We start from the raw sequence: 19,984 nt of genomic DNA on the forward strand, positions 1-19,984 counted from the left end.
TATGCACAATTCTTAACCCCAGTGTATATGTTTCCTTATTCTCTCTCTGACAATCTGCCTATATGTAGTGCTGGCTAAATGTTTATATATTTTTTTTGTGTGTAGCAAAAACATATCTATAAGGGTTTTATAAGTAGAATCATTCAAGATGCATTTTCCTATTGTATATGCCTTGTAATCTTTGACACTTGTATAACATTGCATAATACTTTGGAGCTTTTCTCTCCGGGCCTCTACTGAAAATGGGCATATATCCAGTTAGACTAGCCAGGTCAACAAATGTCAAATAAATCAATCTTGGTGCAATGCAGCAATTGCCTCATGTATACAGACAACCCTCTTCTCCTAACACCCAACACTACAACCTGTGAGAGATGTACTTATATAGCCAAATTGGAAGCAGAGCTCTCTTCACCCAAGACTGGACTAGACAGTCAAGAGGAGAGGGTAAACACTTGCATCACACCGCACTCTGATTATCACATAGCCCCTCAAAATCTACACCACCAAAACACACACGCATAGAAACACAAAATACACACCTACATTCACAGAGGCTCTCAATAAAAATCTACCCAAGCAACAGAGACCTTCAAAGCAGAAATGCAAGCATCCTCCACCCCCAACACAACCCAAATGACACATAGCCCACAAACTCAGTGTACCACCCAACCACAGCCCATAAGGCAAAACAACGTACCCAACACTCTAGTCATAGGTGACTCTATTGTCAGGAACACGGATGTTCCACTCACCAGGCTAAACAGGAAGAAAGTTACTGTCAGCTGCTTGTCTGGTGCCAGGATCCACCACATAACGCATGCACTCAGGTCACTCCACAACAAGTACAAAAATGACTCTGTCATTGTCCACGTTGGTGTGAATGACCTGAGACGTTACCTCCCTGGACTACATGAAAAGAGACATGGAGGAGCTCTCCAATCTTGCAGCCCAGGCAGGTATGACCCTAGCCCTGAGTAACATCCTGCCATCACCCAGAATGAAACCACAGTACAAGGACAAAATAATTGACTTCAACTATTGGCTAAGCTTCTGGTATCATTCTAAGGGGATCCAGTATCTGTCTGCCTGGGATGACATGATCGACAGACCACGATGCTTTGTCAAAGATGGCCTGCACCTGTCGCCCTTGTGATTCCGGATACTGGCTAAGGCCCTTGCCACCCCTAAAGTGCCTTTTTTAGGCAAGGTTCAAATGACAAATTCACCACCGTAATGGGTACAAGCAAGCAAAATCTGAGAGCTACTCAACGCTAGACGTCTAAACGTCAAAATGCACTCACTCGAGGCACTCCTTAAAATGGAGAACACTGACATCTGTGCAGTGACAGAGACCTGGTTCAAGGCTCCAGAAAGCACCCCTGCATTACCAGGCTATAATTCAAACACAACCTTTCAGCCACCTAACCTAGACCAAAACACTAAAGGTGGAGGATTGTCCATATTCATTAAGGATATCCACACCTCCAGGCTAGTTGCTCAGCATAATGCATCCGAGATTATTCAAGTGCAACTAATTCTGGACAAGACCGCAATCCAAAATGTAGCTTGTTACAGATCCTCCACCATGCTCCAGAATTCCCTAATATTTTCAAGAAATGAGGAGTGGGTACAATCCAACACCCTAATAATGGATGATTTCAACTACCCCACCATTAACTGAGAAAACTACTCATGTATCAACTCTTTTGTTCAATGTTTTCTGGAATTCATAAATTTCAATGCCTTGGATCAATTTATCCACGTCATTATCAACAATAAGGTCAATTCCTCATTGGTCAGACCGACCACAAGCTAATCACCTTAGACATCCACATCCTGCCCCCAACTCTCCATTAGGGAAACCACTGTAAAAATTTTCTCCAAAGCCAACTTCACGCTTCTTAAGACAGAAGTGGCAAACTTTATTACACCCATCCAGACGGACAATAGAGGCACAACTGCTGAATTCTACACAAATGCACTTTATAAGCACTTACACGAGTGCATGGATCGGGCTATCTCTAACAGAATCAAGATGCTATACTCCAAAAAAAGGAAGCCAATCTGGTGGTCCCCTGCCATAAACAAACTCTACAACAGAAGAAAGAAACTGCTGTATAAAAAAAAAAAAAAAAAAAAGAGTAAAATCCCATGACTGGAGGAACTCACTGGTCAGCCTCAGTAAGAAGCCGAGATCCCTCATAAAATCCTCCAAAGCTAATTACGAAAACAAAATCGCCACTGTTTCTAAAGACAACCACAAAGTATTCTATAGCTATGTCAAGACTCTCAATTGCAACACTCAGATCTGCTCTGAGTTGCAACCCAATGACACTAAATATACAGAACCAACTGATATTGCCAACATCCTGGCAGATAGGTTCAGTGCTAACTTTACCCCCCTCACCCCCTAAAGGGCCCATCTCTATATGGGAAGAATGCAAAGTTCCTGTAATCACAGCTGCACAGGTAAAAACTACACTTACAGCATCCATGGGACCAGGCTGCATTCTACACAAACTACAGAATGAACTGCCACCTCAGTTAAGTACCATGTTCAGTCATAGCCTCTCCTCAGGCTTTGTGCCCACTGAATGGCCCACTGTGACGGTTATCCCACTCCACAAAGGGGGATCCACCACGGACCCCGGCAACTACCGCCCCATTAGCCTGAAGAGCCTGGTCTGCAAAGCCATGGAACGTATCATGGAACTTATAAACAAAGACATTGGTAACCTCCAAACTCTGGACCCCACCCAGTTCAGGTTTGTAAAAGGCAGATCATGTCTCCTAAACCTGATAGAATTCTTTGAAGCAGTCACTAAAGTCGTAGATGAGGGTAAGGTGGTTCACACAGCCTATCTAGATCTCGCCAAGGCTTTCAACACCATTCCCCACTCTGGAATTATAGTTAAACTCACTAAACTAGGTATAAATCCCTGTTCTTAAGATGGGTTGCCAAATGGCTCACTGACAGAACCCACACTTTGAAAGTAGCAGACTCCAAATCCAACTTCAGACCAGTGACAACTGGAGTATCAAAGAGTTCAGTCCTGGGTCCTCTCCTGTTTGGTATCTACTTCTCTGAAGTACAGGCTAACACAGAAGGTCTTTGGCTGATGAAGTTCGCAAACTAGGAGTCATAATCGAAACTCCTAATGATGTGGACATCCTACAAAAAGGCCTCACTGAGACAGATGCCTGGTGTCAAAGCCATGGCCTCAAGCTCAATGCCAAAAAAGTACATTGTCGTCCCTTTTGGTAAAAACTTTGTACCTATGAACTACTACATAGGCGGTAGTCTACTTAATGCCGAAAGTGTGATAACAGACCTTGGGACACAAGTGGACAGTAGTCTCTCCTTTGATAATCACATCACCACAGTAGTCAGGAAATCCTTCTACGTGGCACACCTCATCACAAAAGGTTTCTCATCCAGGAGAAAAGAGGCAATTGTTCCCCTCTACTCATCACTCATTAAACCCATTATAGAGTACAATGCCCCTTTTGTTATGTACCTCACAAGACATCTACAACAACTGAAAAGGCCACAGAAATACCTCACAAAGAGGATTACTGACCTCAAACAGATGCCCTATGCAAACAGTCTAAAAAAACTCCATCTAACTCCGTCGCATATCGCCTACTCAGAGACGATCTCTGCCTAACATACAAAGGTATGTCAAACCCAAAGCTGTTAGACATGCTCCACTTAAAGAAATCCCAATCCCTCCGAGCTAAACACTCTAAGGACCTAAGCCTTGTCACCACAATACACAGAACATGCTGGAGGGATAGATTCCTGTCCCAGAGACTTCCCGTACTCTGGAAAAAAAACTACCTATCTATATCAAACAAAGCTCTTCATTAGCACTCTTCAAGAAAAATCTTATGATTGGATGGGAAATAGGAAATTCATCCCGGGGATCACTTCTGTGGCTCTGCTCGACAGGGGCACAAGAAAATAAGTTTCTTGGGTGGAGAAAGCCAGGGTACCTTTTTGGCTAGGGTTATATAGGCCCTAGGGCCAATAGCCTAGTACTTGCCTATGAACTCATGATTAAACCACTCTAAAATGTGCCATTATTCCATATTCTACAATAAGATAATGCCTGTACTGACTGAGAAAAAAAATATAGCTAAATTAATTTAGGTTTTTATACTGTTTCAACTCACTGATGTAAATCTAATGATAGGTATTGCCTGAGGCACGTTTGGTCATGAGTATTGAAACAAATGGGATGGCTGTTAAATATAAACAAAAGTTATGTACTTGCCTTAATCACAGATCTACAAGATCCTAGTCCATCTTTTTCAAAATCTTAAAAGACTTAAGGTGCATTTGAGTAAGCTCGGCACCTGAAATATTCTCAAGGTAAAGCTGCTCCTCTTCTTACCCACAATATACCACACTCCCCCCTAACTCTACAGATTTAATGTGCCACTCAAAAGCAAGACAAAACAGAAAAATGAAAAAGGGAAGACACATAACCTCAAACTATTAACATGAAAGACTAATCAGTCATCATTGCAGAATCCAATAAACTCACAGTTCCAAGGTTTAATAAACAGCATAAAAAAAGTTAAACACAAACAGGAAAATGACACATGCTTTCACATCTATCCAAATGCTTCTTCAGCTCCAATAAAACAGGCACAGAATGCTACTTAAATACACAAAGCCGCAGAACTAACTTTTAAGGTCATGTGACCTAAGCAGTGGTCTTAAAGGAATATAGTCATTTAAACCCTTCCCTCTGTCACTTTATAGTTCTAAGATTCATTTAATCTCAATACATTCTGCTTTCGTTTTAAGATCACCACCTCTGATGCTGACGCTAAGAAGTTGTAATACAAGAAACGTAAACTTGTATTTCCAGTGGACAGAATATGTTTTAACAGTGCACACCTTTTATCATTTCTAGACACATCATAAATGTGTTCACGTGTGTGCCTTTCAGTGCTCTATTAGTTTTAACAACATAGAAATGTTTACATACAGAGCAGCTTAATAAATACATATGATTACAGCTCGTGCAGTTTGCAAAAAAGTTAAATTTGTAGACATGTATGGTCTCAAGATGCTCAAATCTGTCAGTAATTTCAATAAACTGACACAAATTGCAGTCTTTACAAGGATGAGTACAAGCTATGGTCTCTTGTGGAATGGTTTAACAAAGCATTTTCCTCAATGAGGCATTGTTCTCACAGCAAAATTTGGGGCCCTCACCTAAAATACTTTTATTTCTTTCTTCACATGTAAGAACATGCCAGTGTTTTTTAATATCACAAACAGAACTAACATCACTGAAAAAAGCGATGCTCATTCTCAGAGTGTCTTCTTTGGTACCTCAGTTCTCTTAGCCTTAGAGTCATGACAAAAGTATGGTCTGGTCACAGTATTCCTACTAGACAGAGACGCTTCTCATGCAACATCTATCTCATGCTGTATATAGCCTCTACTGCAAAAATCTTTTGGTAGCTCATTAAATGCAGATACCATGCATTCATAATCAGCATTCAGCCTAGCATATCTAAGACTGTCCTTTCAAAACATTCCTAGGCAAGTGTTGTGGATGCATACTCTGCTGATGTAAGATACTGCAGTTTTTACAAGGTTTTTGTAAACTTGTGTTTCAATACCATTCAGTTTCTTAATAACTTTAACATCCAAAAACTCAATAATCTCGGCAGAGAACTTAGGGGAAAAGCATTAAAACTGTCTGTTGCAGGTATTCAACAAAATCATGCAGCATAGAGATGGACCATGTCCATACAAAAAAGATGTCATCCACAAGCCTAACATAGTAGGGAACATATTGCTTAAAAAGTTTACTCTCACTAAGAACATAAAGTGACTCCCAATAGGCAAGGACTAGGTTTGCAAAGCTATTGGCACAAGACGTGCCCATTGCTCCATGCACCCTCCATACATAAAGCTCACCATTAAAGGTGTAAACATTGTTACTCAAGATCAAATCAAGAATTGAGCTAATCAGATGAGTTAGCTGGAAAATTATTATTATTTAAATACAAGTCATTAAAATGGCTCTGATAGGAATAGCCAAACTAAACAGAGTTAACTGGGACACCCATTTTAACTGTGCAAATAGTAACAGCAAAACAGAACTCACCATAGCTAGCTAGTTTCATGCCAGTCAATAAGCTTCCTATTTCTGGAGGCATAACTCCAGGAGTGCCCGCAAATACACAGGGGGCCGGTCACAGACCTGAATTCTAGAAGAAATGAACTTAGGTGGGCAGAAGGAATGAATCCAGGCAAAGTGAATTAAGTCCAGGGCAATAATCTCAAAATACTTACAAGCAACAACTGTATAATCCGTTAACAGCTATGGTCTCTGGATGGACAAATGGAGAGTCATCTATTACCTGCTTGGCAACACCTACAGGGCTGCACATTTAGTAGTGACCTGGGTGTGTACATTTTGTGCTGGAAGCACAACACATAATACCAGATCAGTGCTTCTGAGGTCTTTTACAAGACAGGGGATGTGGACAATGGATAATACATCCATATATAGCTCACAGGTTCATAGGCTGATACTAGGCTATTGGCCCGGAGGCCATTATAAGCCTAGCCAAGAATTTTTCCCATGTTCACTCAAAGTCAGCACCTGTTTCCTCTGTCCAACAGGGACACAGGTGGGATTCCAGGGGTATATTTTCTGTTAACCGTCCAGGTTCATCAAAAAGGGCTACAGAGTTACTCTGCTTGACATGGAGAGGGTGTCTATTCCACAAATGGGGGAGTCTTTGGAACACATATCTATCCCGCCAGCAAGTTCTAGTAATGTCACAGACCAGGTTAAGGCCTTGCATGCGGGTTGCATTAGTGGAGTTTGTCTTATGGAAGTGCAGCAACTCCATCAAGGTTGGGTCTGAAATGGCCTTGTATGCCACACACAGGTCACCTCTGAGCAGTCTGTATGAGAATGAGTAGAGGGACAGGGCTTTTAGCCTATCTGCACATGACAGGTGTTTGAGACCCTGGATTTTCCTGGTCAGGAACCTCTGTGGTCTCTCTGACTGCTGCAAGTGCTTTGCAAGGTACATGTCGAAGGGGGCATTGTACTCAATAATGGGTCTGATAAGGGAAGAGTATAGGGATGTTATGACTTCCTTGTTCCTGGATGAAATACCCTTATTTATGAGATGGGCTATGTAGAAAGCCTTCAGTACAATGGAGGCAATGTGGTGGTCAAAAGTCAGGCTGCTATCAACCTGGGTGCCCAAGTCCCTCACGACTGATTTCATGCTTAGTACGTTGTTATTAATGTGATAATTGGTGGGGATGACATTTTCCCCAAAGGGGATAATGATGTATTTCTTGGCATTCAGTTTGAGGCCATGCTTCTGGCACTAGTCATTAGTTTGGGTAAGGCACTCTTTGAGGATGTTCACATCACTTGGGGAATTTAAGACCGCGTGCAGCTTGCAGTTATCTGCAAACTTGGTCAGCCACAGACCACTGGTTTTGGTTTGCACCTCAGAAAAGTATATCCCAAACAGTAGAGGCCCCAAGACCGATCCTTAGGGTACACCTCTTATTACAGGTCTACTACTAGAGGTGGCTTCCCCTACTTTGAGTGGGTTCTATCAGTGAGCCAATTAGCTACCCATCTTGTAACATATGGGTTGATGCCTAGCTGGGAGAGTTTATCTATTATGCCCGAGTAAGGAATAGTGTCAAAGGCTTTGGCTAGGTCAAGGTAAGTTGTCCTGTGTGATGGCCATCCTTGCCAACTTTTTTATCTGAGATGACAAGTTCCATTTTCATCAACAATTATCCAGACTGTGGTGTCATGAATAAGTGTTCAATGAAGCCCATGTAGTTGCTTGACAAATTAACACCTAAGGATGCATGCAGGGCTTGAAACATAGCTACTACCCTGGTTGATTACACTCTAGACAAATAGCAAAGACAATGTAATTTTCATACAAGAATCTAATACAATAAGTAAAAAATCTCAATAAGGTGAGTTTATAAAATCATAACCAAGCTTCTTGTTAGAAAATTAAACTAACAACTGAGAAGCATTTCTAATACATTTCTTTCTGTCTTACTAGACCTAAGCTGCCTTAGTATTCCCATACAGTGATGCAGACTTTAACCTCTGTTACAGTAATCTGGAAAGAAAACGGGCTGGTAGATGGATTGGTTAATGTTCCTTTTTCTGTCATTTACTTCTCAGATACCCAAGCAGAGAGCCACGATCTTTGGGTAATAAACGTTTGCAGATGACTGCAAACAACAAATTATTGTCAAGTCATTCTCGGTCACCCATATCCTCCAGAAAGAATTCATCCAAATGAACGTTTCATGTACTGAAAAATGGCCTCCAACTAAATGCTAAAAAGTTAAGTAGCATCACTTTTGGTAGACAACTAGACAACCACTCCTCTCCTTATATTATACAGACAATACATCACTACAAAAAAATGATAATGTAGTCAGGGATTTAGGAATTTGGGATGATAACTCACTCTCTTTTGATCATTATATGGCTGTAGCTGTCTGAAAAAGCTTTCATTTAGCACAGATAATTGCCAAAGGAATATCATTATGGTCTAAAGTGGTAATTACCCCCTTATACACAGCACTGATTACACCAATTATCAAATTAAATACCCCCTTTGGGATGTATTGCACTAAACATATCAAACAATTAGCAAGACTCCAAAAGTTCTGAACAAAATATTTCACACACTAAAATTCCCTGAATTATCAAGAGAGGCTGGAAACTCTGTCTTTTTATTCAGTGTCCTACAGACTTCTGAGGAGAGATCTCCGTCTCACTTATCAAGCCATTAGAGAATCAGTTATCCTGAGATTCTTGCATCTCTGCAAATTCAATGGCTTCATCAGTGCTAGAACCAGAGACTTAAATCTTCACCCACAGATAAATGAAACACTGTGTAGGGAAAGGTTTATAACCCAGTGCATCCAAAACCTCTGGAATAAACTTCTCCTGCTTATTAAGCAATGCAATTCACTCCTTTTCTTTAAGCATAACTTAGCTGACTGGATAGGTACCACAGATTTACACCAGAATTGACTGGTCTGATACTCCTGGAGAAAGGAGGACAGAGTGAAGGAGAGTACTGGCAAGGGGTGAATTGTCATAAGACTCGGTGGCCTTGGAATATCTATGAATCTCAGTAACTACCTTATGCATTAAAGGAGGATTATTATGCCACTTTATCTGTATGGAAGATCAAGCAGGGATGATCAACACATCAAGCTTGCAGTTCAGAAATTCTGTTGGAACACGTGATGCCATTTGGAAAATGAGTTACAAGCAAATGCCATGTATTAGACTACAACATGATCATATGAAAGGTCCATTTCTTACAATAACAAAGTGCCTTAAGTAAATGTTGCTTTTTATAATTGTCAATTGAAAGTGGTTTAACTCCACTCTAACAAATATTCTCATATGTAAAATGAGATTCATTGGCAATCTGAACTCCCATGTTATTATAATTAATCTGAATGTCTGGAATTATATCCAATAAAAACTTTTTAGCAGCAACACATGACAGTGTTGTACTTTTCTGTTTCAAAGGGTAGCTCTGATTAATGTCACATATGTGTAAGCAAAGTACTACCTTTAACTTCTAAAAGTACAGAACTCCTCTAACAGGTCATTATGATTAAACAATCAACACAACATTTTAATGTTTTGAACATAATTAGTTTTCACTATCTAAAGAAGAATGAACACAGCAGACATTGCTACTACTATGAATACAATTAAACTCTATTTAACAGGGAAGAAAATAATTCTGGTATAGATAGTCTACTGAGATCAGTGCTCTACTCCAGTTAGCAAATAAACAAATTACATAAAGTACAATGCAGCAAAAACAGGGAAACAGACTAAAACAAAATGACAGTGAATGTTCTTACACAATCAATTAAATAAATAAATATATTCTTTCCCACTATTAGACTGCTAGGAGAGGTTTTTGCAGTGGGAAGGTTTGCCCCTCTATACCAACATTCTTGGATTCTCTAAACTCCAAAGCTGCACTAACTTGAACATATGTGAGCTCTTGATGTATATGCATTAACACTTACTCCCTTTACTCTGAAATATTACATCGGAGTTAGTAAATATCTATATTACATATTTGAAGCTTGAAAGTTCGACAACATATGATCAAAACTTGAAACCTCACATATATAATAATAATCAAAAAAAAAAAACTTACTTTCACGCTCTGAGCCTCCCTACGCCCTTCACACACCCCACTTAAATATACCAACTCAGAGACCGCATTTCAGTGCAGAAAAGGGAAATTTTCCCATTCTGCATGTACGGAGCAGTTGCCTTTCACCTTTGAACTTTTCAAAGTTCGATCAGATGGTCAACCATAGAACATTCGAACTTTGAAACCTTCGGCAATTTAATGGGCCTATATATATATATATATATATATATATATATATATATATATATATACATACATACATACATATATATATACACACACACACACACACACACACACACACAGACACACACAGATAGAAATTTAATGCAATGGTATGTCAGCAGTTTAGCCAACCAAACTGGAAGGTGCTAGGAAATACAACCCCTCTGCAAAACATGCTGAGATTTTTTTAAACCCTTTCTAGTCTGCTTTTACTTATATTAGTGGAAATGTATACATGTATCATAAATCTATTCGATTCATTCTTCTGCATTAGTCAACTATATCTCAATTCATTATTTCAGACCTGCTAAACCTAAATAAATGCTATTCTTGCAGACATTCATGTAAAAATACATAGTCCCACACACAGACATTGCACGAGCATGCATTAGACATAGGCATATATGCATCTACATGCATGTAAAGGTATGCTGGGGGCATTAGTTTAGCAGAAATATAATTCTATCAGGTATGCACCACCATCTTTCATAACTTTTTTGCCCACTGGCCAAGGTTTGAAAAATATACTACCCTTAAACTGCAACTTTCAAATAAAATGCTCTCTTATGTTGAACAGAAAGAAATACAAAAGCCCAGGAAACCACAGTATCATATTCTTTTTCAATAGCAATACTGCAAACTGACTTCAATTTGTTTGACTTTTTTCAGCGTATCTCAGTGCAAGACATACAGTTCACAGTTAATATGGCATGGCCCTTAACAGACACAATCTTTCTTTAGAGAAAACAGTCAGTTCACTCATTTCTAACAGAAAGAATGTTTCCTTACTGACAATTATTCCAGCTGACAGTTCTGAGGACTGTTTTATAAGCTATATTGTCCATTTGGAGTTCTCCAAGGTTCCTGTCAAGCCTTTTCTGAACTTACAAGCTCTGAGTTGCTTCCTTTTTCTGCACAATGAGGAATTTCTCTTCAAACATTCCAGACCTCAGCCTGTCTTCCTGGCACATGCATACTAAAGTGTTGCTGTTTGCAAAGTCAATCTTTTCCGGTTGTCATTGTGAACTGTGATGTTTGGGTCATGTACTTAATCAGTAGACCCATATATACCCCCCCCCCACACACACACACACAGATAATGCATGGTGGTCAAAGTACACTCTTTTCAAATGGATATTAGCCAAAGTAAGCTTATCAAACTGCATGCATATCGAACAGGAACGTGGCACTGAGTGAAACTGCAGAATACTAAGGTATAGACTCTTATCCTTTTTATGTGATATTGGGTAATCTCAGAGTTGATGTATTTAAGTTAGTCGGAGTGTGAGAGATATATAGTCCCCCCATATTAGAGTGCGGATCCCCCTGCAAAAAAAAAAAACAAACTTGTTTGCACTAATGACAGTTTGACTAGTCCATCATTTGTTGAGTTTGTATTGGTGTCTGTGACTTCAAACTAGCTTCAATTCAATAACCTGCTATACACTAATACATGCATATAGACACCTCCCATTTTATATATATATATATATATATATATATATATATATATATATATATATATATGGGTCTACTGTATTTGGTTGAATTACATTTCAGCAGATGGAAAGAGTACTTTGAGGGGTTGATGAATGAAGAGAATGAGAGGAAGAGAAGGTTGGATGATGTAGGGATAGTAAATCATGAAGTGCAATGGATTAGCAAGGAGGAAGTAAGGATAGCTATGAAGAGGATGAAGAATGGAAAGGCTGTTGGTCCAGATGACATACCTGTGGAAGCATGGAGGTGTTTAGGTGAAACAGCAGTGGAGCTTCTAACCAGATTGCTTAATGAAATCTTGGAAAGTGAGAGGATGCCTGAGGAATGGTACCGATTTTTAAGAATAAGGATGATGTGCAGAGATGTAGTAACTACAGAGGGATTAAACTGATCAGTCACAGCATGAAGTTATGGGAAAGAGTAGTGGAAGCTAGGTTAAGAAGGGAGGTGATGATTAGTGATCAGCAGTATGGTTTCATGCCGGAAAAGAGCACTACAGATGCGATGTTTGCTCTGGGAGTGTTGATGGAGAAGTACAGAGAAGTTCAGAAGGAGTTGCATTGTGTTTTTGTAGAATTAGAGAAAACATATGACAGGGTGCCTTGAGATGACTTGTGGTATTGTATGAGGAAGTCGGGAGTGTCAGAGAAGTATGTAAGAGTGGTACAGGATATGTACGAGGGTAGTGTGACAGCGGTGAAATCTGTGGTGGGAGTGAAGGATGTGCTTAAGGCGGAGGTGGGATTACATCAAGGATCAGCTCTGAGCCCTTTCTTATTTGCAATGGTTAAGGACAGGTTGACAGACGAGATCAGACAGGAGTCCCTGTGGACTATGATGTTTGCAGATGACAATGTGATCTGTAGTGAGAGTAGGGAACAGGTGGAGGAGACCCTGGAGAGATGGAGATATGCTCTACACAGAAGAGGAATGAAGGTCAGCAGGACTAAGAATATATATGTGTGAATGAGAGGGAGGATAGAGGAATGGTGAGGATGCAAGGAGTAGAGGTGGCGAAGGTGGATGAGTTTAAATACTTGGGATCAATAGTATACAGTAATGGTGAGTGTAGAAGAGAGATGAAGAAGAGAGTACAGGCAGGATGGAGTGGGTGGAGAAAAGTGTCAGGAGTGATTTTTGACAGACGAGTACCAGTAAGACTGAAACGGAAAGTCTACAAGAGGGTAGTGAGACCAGCTATGTTATAAGGGTTGGAGACAGTGGCATTGACAAAAAGGCAGGAGTCAAAGCTGGATGTGGCGGAGTTAAAGATGTTAAGATTTGCACTGGGTGTGACGAGGCTGGACAGGATTAGGAAGAAGTATATTAGAGGGTCAGCCCAGGTTGGAAGGTTTGGAGACAAAATCAGAGGCGCAAGATTACACTGGTTTGGACATGTGATGAGGAGGGATGCTGAGTATATTGGGAAAAAGATGCTAAGGATGAAGCTACCAGGTAACAGGAAAAGAGGAAGGCCTAAGATAAGGTTTATGGATGTGGTGAGAGAGGACATGCAGGTGGTAGATGCAGAGGACAGGAAGAAATGGAAACAGATGATCCGCTGTGGCGTCCCCTAACGGAAACAGCTAAAAGAAGATGATGACATTTGGTTGAAAATGATTTCAGGAAGCCCACTTCACGGAAAGCTCAATTGATTGAAAACACATTTGGTCAAATTCCATTTGGTCGAAAATGGAATATAGTCCCTGCCCCACTGCAATGCAACCCGGGAGTGAGAATATAAAGGAAGGGAGTGTGGGGGACACAGCCCCCCACATTTTGCAACTTGTTTTTACTGATGTTATATGTTTCAAAGTATTTTTAATGGCTACACATGTATATCATAGTGCATACATTGCAATTATGTGCCCCCCACACTCCCCTTTACTTTATATTCTCACTCCAGGGTTGCACTGCAGTGGGGCAGGGGCTATGTTCCATTTTCGACCAAATGAGATTTGACCAAATGGGTTTTCACTGAAATGTATTTTTGGTGAAGTGGGCTGCCTGAAATCATTTTCTACCAGATGTAATTCGAACAAATCCAGTAGACCCACACATAGATATATATATATATATATATATACACACACACACACACACATATATATATATACATATATATATATATATATATATATATATCTACATAATGCATAAAAACAAACGCATACATGTATGCCATTCACATACTCGTCTGCATAATGTGTCTTGTTGAGAACCACATCTGCAGAACAATCACAATGGAATTAAGGAAGTTAAAGAATAAATGCAAAATAATTATGAATTTGATTCTGCTTAGACAGAAACAAAACAATTTTCTTCAAATTTGCCAATTCCATGCTCATATCTGTGTGCTGTCTACTGTTGGGGTATGCTTTTTTCTTTTAGTCTGCATTTCTGTAAATATTTAACTTGTTTTTATTTCAACGCCTTTTACTAACATTAGGGACAGCACTACCAGCCAATTCAAAACACTCTATTAACATACTAACTTCCCTCAAACATCCTTTCCACCTGTAAAACCCCAACTAAAAGTCAACAAATAAACACAAGACATTTGATTCCGAATCCATCCTCTACCATTAGGAAATGCTTTCTCAAACAAAAGCAAACTACACTTGCCCAAGACAGTCTTACAGCAGACTATGTTAAATTTGGGCAGACACCCTAGCTCACCCAGTCTTCATCCAAATAAACTACTCAGTTACAGAAAGCTATATTCCTAATATTTGGAAGAAATCTTATATCCCACCCCTACATAAAGGTGACTCCCCTACTGACATCGCCAATTACAGATCAACAACCGTTCTGTCCCCTTAGCTAAAGTCTTAGAAAAATGTGTCCAATCTAGCTACTTAAATTTGTTACCACAGTCAATTTACTAAGCCTCAAACAACAATGTTTCTGGCCACAATATATCACTAACAGCTTAATCAGTTTTTGCTACCACCATCAACAGTAACTGGAATGCATAGAACTTAGTAAAGCTACAAACTCTCTTCCCTATGATTTCAACGCTCTTCTCTCACCTGGTTCAACAGTTATATCAGCAATAGGCTTTGAAATGTAAAATGAGAAAAATGACAACTCTTCATTTCTCCCACTGCACATGTGGGTGCCTCAAGAATCTGTCCTCCTCAATCTTTTACTATTCAATGTTTTGATAAATTACCTACATACCACAATTAAACACACCATCTTTATTCAGTATGCTGAGGATTCCACACTCATATGTAATGTCAACAACCTACAACAACTTCAGACCCAAACAGAGGAGTCCTTTAACTACACGGAAACATGGCTCTGTAACTCTCACCCTAAGAAGACAAAATTTATTCTGTTCAATGATGCCATGAAATCTGGCCACCATATAAGGTGAGCTATCAGCAAAATGCATAAAAACTTGACAACCTATATCAAGCTGAATCTTACCCGACTGTCCAGGCTAGGCAAACCACTGCCTCTACCTTACTGTTACCCTCTCTCCTATATGCTGCTCCTATATTTGTTAACCTGCAAGCTACTCAACTAACCATACTACAAAAAACGTTACAACAAAACAGCTAAATTCACAGCTGATATGCCTTATAAATTCCATAAGAGTATGGTACTAAAAAGAGATAAACTGGTTAGAATTGCCTCGCTATCTAATACTCACACAGCTAAAAATCTTTTCTGAGTCTAAGTATCTAACATAAAAAATGCCAAACACTAAAAAAAAAAAAAAAAAAATATCTAACCTCACTCCCTATCTAGGACTCTTTGCTCTACTTATAAATCTTACTGCATCTAATATTAAATCAGCCAATACTGCAGGTGAGGCACTGCAATCATTTCGTCTCTAAAGTTTGGAATTTCATTCCCCTCAAAGTCAGACAAACTAATATGAAATCCTTCAAGCTATTACTGGAACAACACCTAAGAGCCTCATGACTTTGATCATGTACCACATCCACTAATCCCACCAAACTATCGTTATCCACTCTATTCCATCCTGCTCTAAAATGATGGGAATGTACCAATTCACTGACAACTGCTTGAGTGAGTGCCAATAAAAGCAAAAGCTGTTTTGCCCAAATTTCTTTACAACAGCGTTTTTTTTTCCTCCCCTGCTGAGAGACCTCGGAGTAGTTATATTTAAGTCTGGGTGATGTGGACAATATCCCCTCATATGCTGGGTGCAGAGGGACTCCCCTCCCCCTGCAAAAATAATTTACCTCTGAGATTTGCTGAAAATGTTGTCCTCTTTCTTTGATTAATTTGCACCCAGTTATAGAGTTGTCAATCAATTGACATGAACACTAAAATGACTACTTGTCCAAGTATCTTATCACATCTACTTGTTAATATATGCACTGTATCATACTTTTCTCAACTTTACATTGTTATGACAGTTCACAGTATCACTTTCCTAAACAGAATGGGTCTAAACTTTGTGTAAATACTCACTTGAATCTATGTTTTCATATTGTCACATTACCTGCATCATGATTATACTATGTTTGTATGTTGAATATTCATACACATCTTGTCAATATTGTATACTCACACAATCATGGTTTTGTTTTTCTTAATAGTACACTCAAATAATTAATCACACTATGTCCAAAAGTAAACAGCAAGATAACAGGAACTGGGTTTTTGGACAAAATACATCACAAAATAGTTCAGAAAAGATTAATGGCATTTATCGACCAATTTTAAACCACCAATTGCGAAGTGCTAGGATTATTAAACATTCAGAGGATACCAAAACAGTATGTGAAGATCCTTGTAAAGGGAATCTTACATTCATTACTACATATAATAAGGATAGTCTAGGAATAGTTCAGATTGTGCATAAAAACTGGGACCTTTTGGCATTAGATAAGCCCATCATACAATTATCAGGTAGGAATCCTAATGTGTTTTTTAGGAAAGATTTATGCTTTAAGGACATTCTTGAAAGAAACCGATGTAACATTTCTAATAACAGACCTACAGGTAACTTCAAATGTGGGATATGTAAACAATGTCCATATATTTTAACAACTGCAGAGGAATTTACATTTGAACAGTTTAAAATGCCTGGAGTGCCCCACTTTTTATACTGGTAAGACCTCCAGAAGATTTTGTGAAAGAATATATGAACATATAACAGATATTAGAAAAGGTAAAAACACCAACGCCCTAAATAAACATATCACTGACCATGCAGAGCATAGGTTTGGGTTTTTTGTAATTCAACAAATTACATCAGATGCCCAAGGAAGGATTTTACCGGAGCATCTGGATGTATTTGAGTCAAGATGGCAGTTATGCCTGAATACTTTTAATTTTCCAGGTCTTAATGACTATTGCAGTATATCCTAGTCAGTGTCACAGAGGTGCCAGAACCTATCCGGAGGGTCTATTTTAGATCGATGAAAGTTCAAAATGTCGAATGCTCACATGAGTGGAAAGACAGGAACTCAACGTTTATTTTTTTGGATCGCAGTACAGTGAAGATCGGAATATTTTCCCTTTCCCCACTGTAGTGCGATCTTGGGAGTTGGAAAATATATTTAGCGGGGGGTGTGGGAGTGCAGCCCCCCACATTAGTGATGTCGAGTTCCTGAATTTCCGCTCATGTGAGCGTTTGACATTTTGAACTTTCGTCTACTTAATATAGACCCTATCTGGACACTAGGGGCATAATGAAAACAACCTATTGTGGAAAAAAAGTATTCTATTACAGGATTTGCACTCACGCACACTCACACAGACTCACTCACACACACACACACAGACTCACTCACACACACACACACAGACTCACTCACACACACACACACAGACTCACTCACACACACACACACAGACTCACTCACACACACACACACACAGACTCACTCACACACACAGACTCACACTCACACAGACTCACACTCACACAGACTCACACTCACACAGACTCACTCACACAGACTCACTCACACAGACTCACTCACTCACACAAACAAGGTCATTTGATCTAAAAAGACAAAAAAAAAAAAAAAAAAAAGAGCAGTAGTTCATTTGCTCTAAACTGCAAAACATCAAAATTCATTCCATAGTAAATGCCGCATACAGTAAATATACCGGCAAAAACTTTTCTGCAGGGGAAAAGCCCTCCCTGTACCCCAAGACCCCCCACACCCCCTAACTTAAATATACCACCTCCATAGTCACACAACCATAAATAACATTCTTGACACACTAAATCACAGTTGGTGCACATACACAAACTTCTAGACAAGGAGGTAAAATTTAACAGTGGGCATTAGCAGGAACTAATAATGATTAGCACTAATTTGCATTACAATTCCTATCCTCAAAAATCAAACCAACAATCATTTTCTACAAGCTAACACGGTTATCAATCAAATGTGATTCAGTCATTTGTGGTTTAGATTAAATGAGTTTTAGAGCAAATGAACCATTGTTGTTCACAAACACACACACAAACAACACACAAACACACACACAAAAACACACACACACAAACACACACACACACACACACACACACACACACAAACACACACACACACACACACACACACACACACACACACACACACACACACACACACACACACACACACACACACACACACACCATGGGTACTTTGAAAGATCATAAATTTATCGTCATCCATGTCTTTGGGACGTTGTAAGAAAGCAAAGCATCTGGTGAAAATGCACACAGATGCAAAAATGATGAGCAGTTTCCAGCTGCATATTCAAATCAGACAGCTGAATGCTGCAATGTATCGATACTAATCAATCCACAACTGTGCTGCCATTTGTGACTTTAGCTTTACAGGAAGTGTGATAAGTGAAGGTGAATCTTCCATTTCATTTGAGTTAACAAGTTACAGTTTACTTCCCCACACAGTAAATTTACCTCAACACCTCCATAAGCATTGTTCACCAGAATGTCAAGCCGTCCATTTTGCTCTTCTTGAACCTGCTCAAACAGAGCCTTGACTTCTTCTTCCTTGGAAGAGTCACAGACAACAGGAATACACTTCCCACCACGAGATGACACCTACAAGAATGAAACCAAGCTATTTATTATGGTAGAGTAACCCAATCTGCAACAAATATCATGCTAACTTTAATACTATGGATACAGAAAGTGTTGCGTCTTGCCTAACAACAAAACTTGATCTTCATGAGTACATCAACACTTCAAAATAAAAATGAGACAGCAATCTTCTTTTTCATGGTACTACTAGGATTTATGCATACAGATGGGGTTTCAAGGAGAACAGAGCAGTACTCTGTACGTCAGTATTGCTCTCTTGAAACGAAGCACTGTGGTGATTTAATACATCTAAGATGCAATGTGCCTACCAAAAATAATTTAAATAAAGTTGCAAAGATAACCCAGTTCCTAGTCTCTAGAATAAAAACATAGGCTGCTGAGAAATGAAAATTCATAGCAGCACTTAAGAGTTGTACCTCAGAACTAGAAAAAAAGAATGTTTATTCAAGATTCAGAGATGCTTTATGCTTCTTCTGGGGTTTGTTCTTGTGTTAAATCTTGAGACTCGAGCCTACTATTTGCAGACACATGCTCCACTCTCCACACCTCAATACTCACCTCCTGAGCTGCATTCTGCAAGGTCTCCTTGTTGCGTCCTGTGATGTACACTGTTGCACCCGCTTCCCCAAGCTGTAGGGCAATTCCTTTTCCAATCCCACGGGATGCTCCAGTCACAATACATACACGTCCTGAAAGTACGCCAGCCATTTCTGTTTTCTGTATGGGTACCAGAAATGCAAAATTAAAATAATATTTGAGAGGCTGCTTCTTGTGTTTGGGATCTATCCCAATATCATGTCAGTAATAAAAGTTATAAAAGCTACAGGTTCACAGTTTGGGACTCAAGGGATGCAGCTGGTACATAACTCAGAATTAGCAGCATCTGAAAACTAATTTAAAAGATGCAATGAAATCACTTTACTTACAGGTTAACAGCTACACAATGTCAAATGCACTTCGACTGAC

At 39.4% G+C, this 19,984-nt stretch overlaps 1 protein-coding gene across 1 annotated transcript in view; it reads right to left on the minus strand.

The window, feature by feature from the left end:
- Window positions 1-19,755, minus strand: part of DHRS1 (dehydrogenase/reductase 1) — a gene marked incomplete in the record, with an annotated part of 470,204 nt that extends 450,449 nt beyond the window's left edge. The window contains 2 exon segments of the mRNA XM_044058429.1: window positions 18,875-19,018; window positions 19,577-19,755. Of these exon segments, the coding sequence (XP_043914364.1) occupies window positions 18,875-19,018; window positions 19,577-19,726 (294 nt within the window).
- Window positions 19,756-19,984: the final 229 nt, after the last annotated feature.

The sequence above is a fragment of the Protopterus annectens genome, chromosome 16.part0 (assembly GCF_019279795.1).
Source record: "Protopterus annectens isolate FY-2018-M chromosome 16.part0, PAN1.0, whole genome shotgun sequence".
In the NCBI taxonomy this organism is placed as follows: domain Eukaryota; kingdom Metazoa; phylum Chordata; order Ceratodontiformes; family Protopteridae; genus Protopterus; species Protopterus annectens.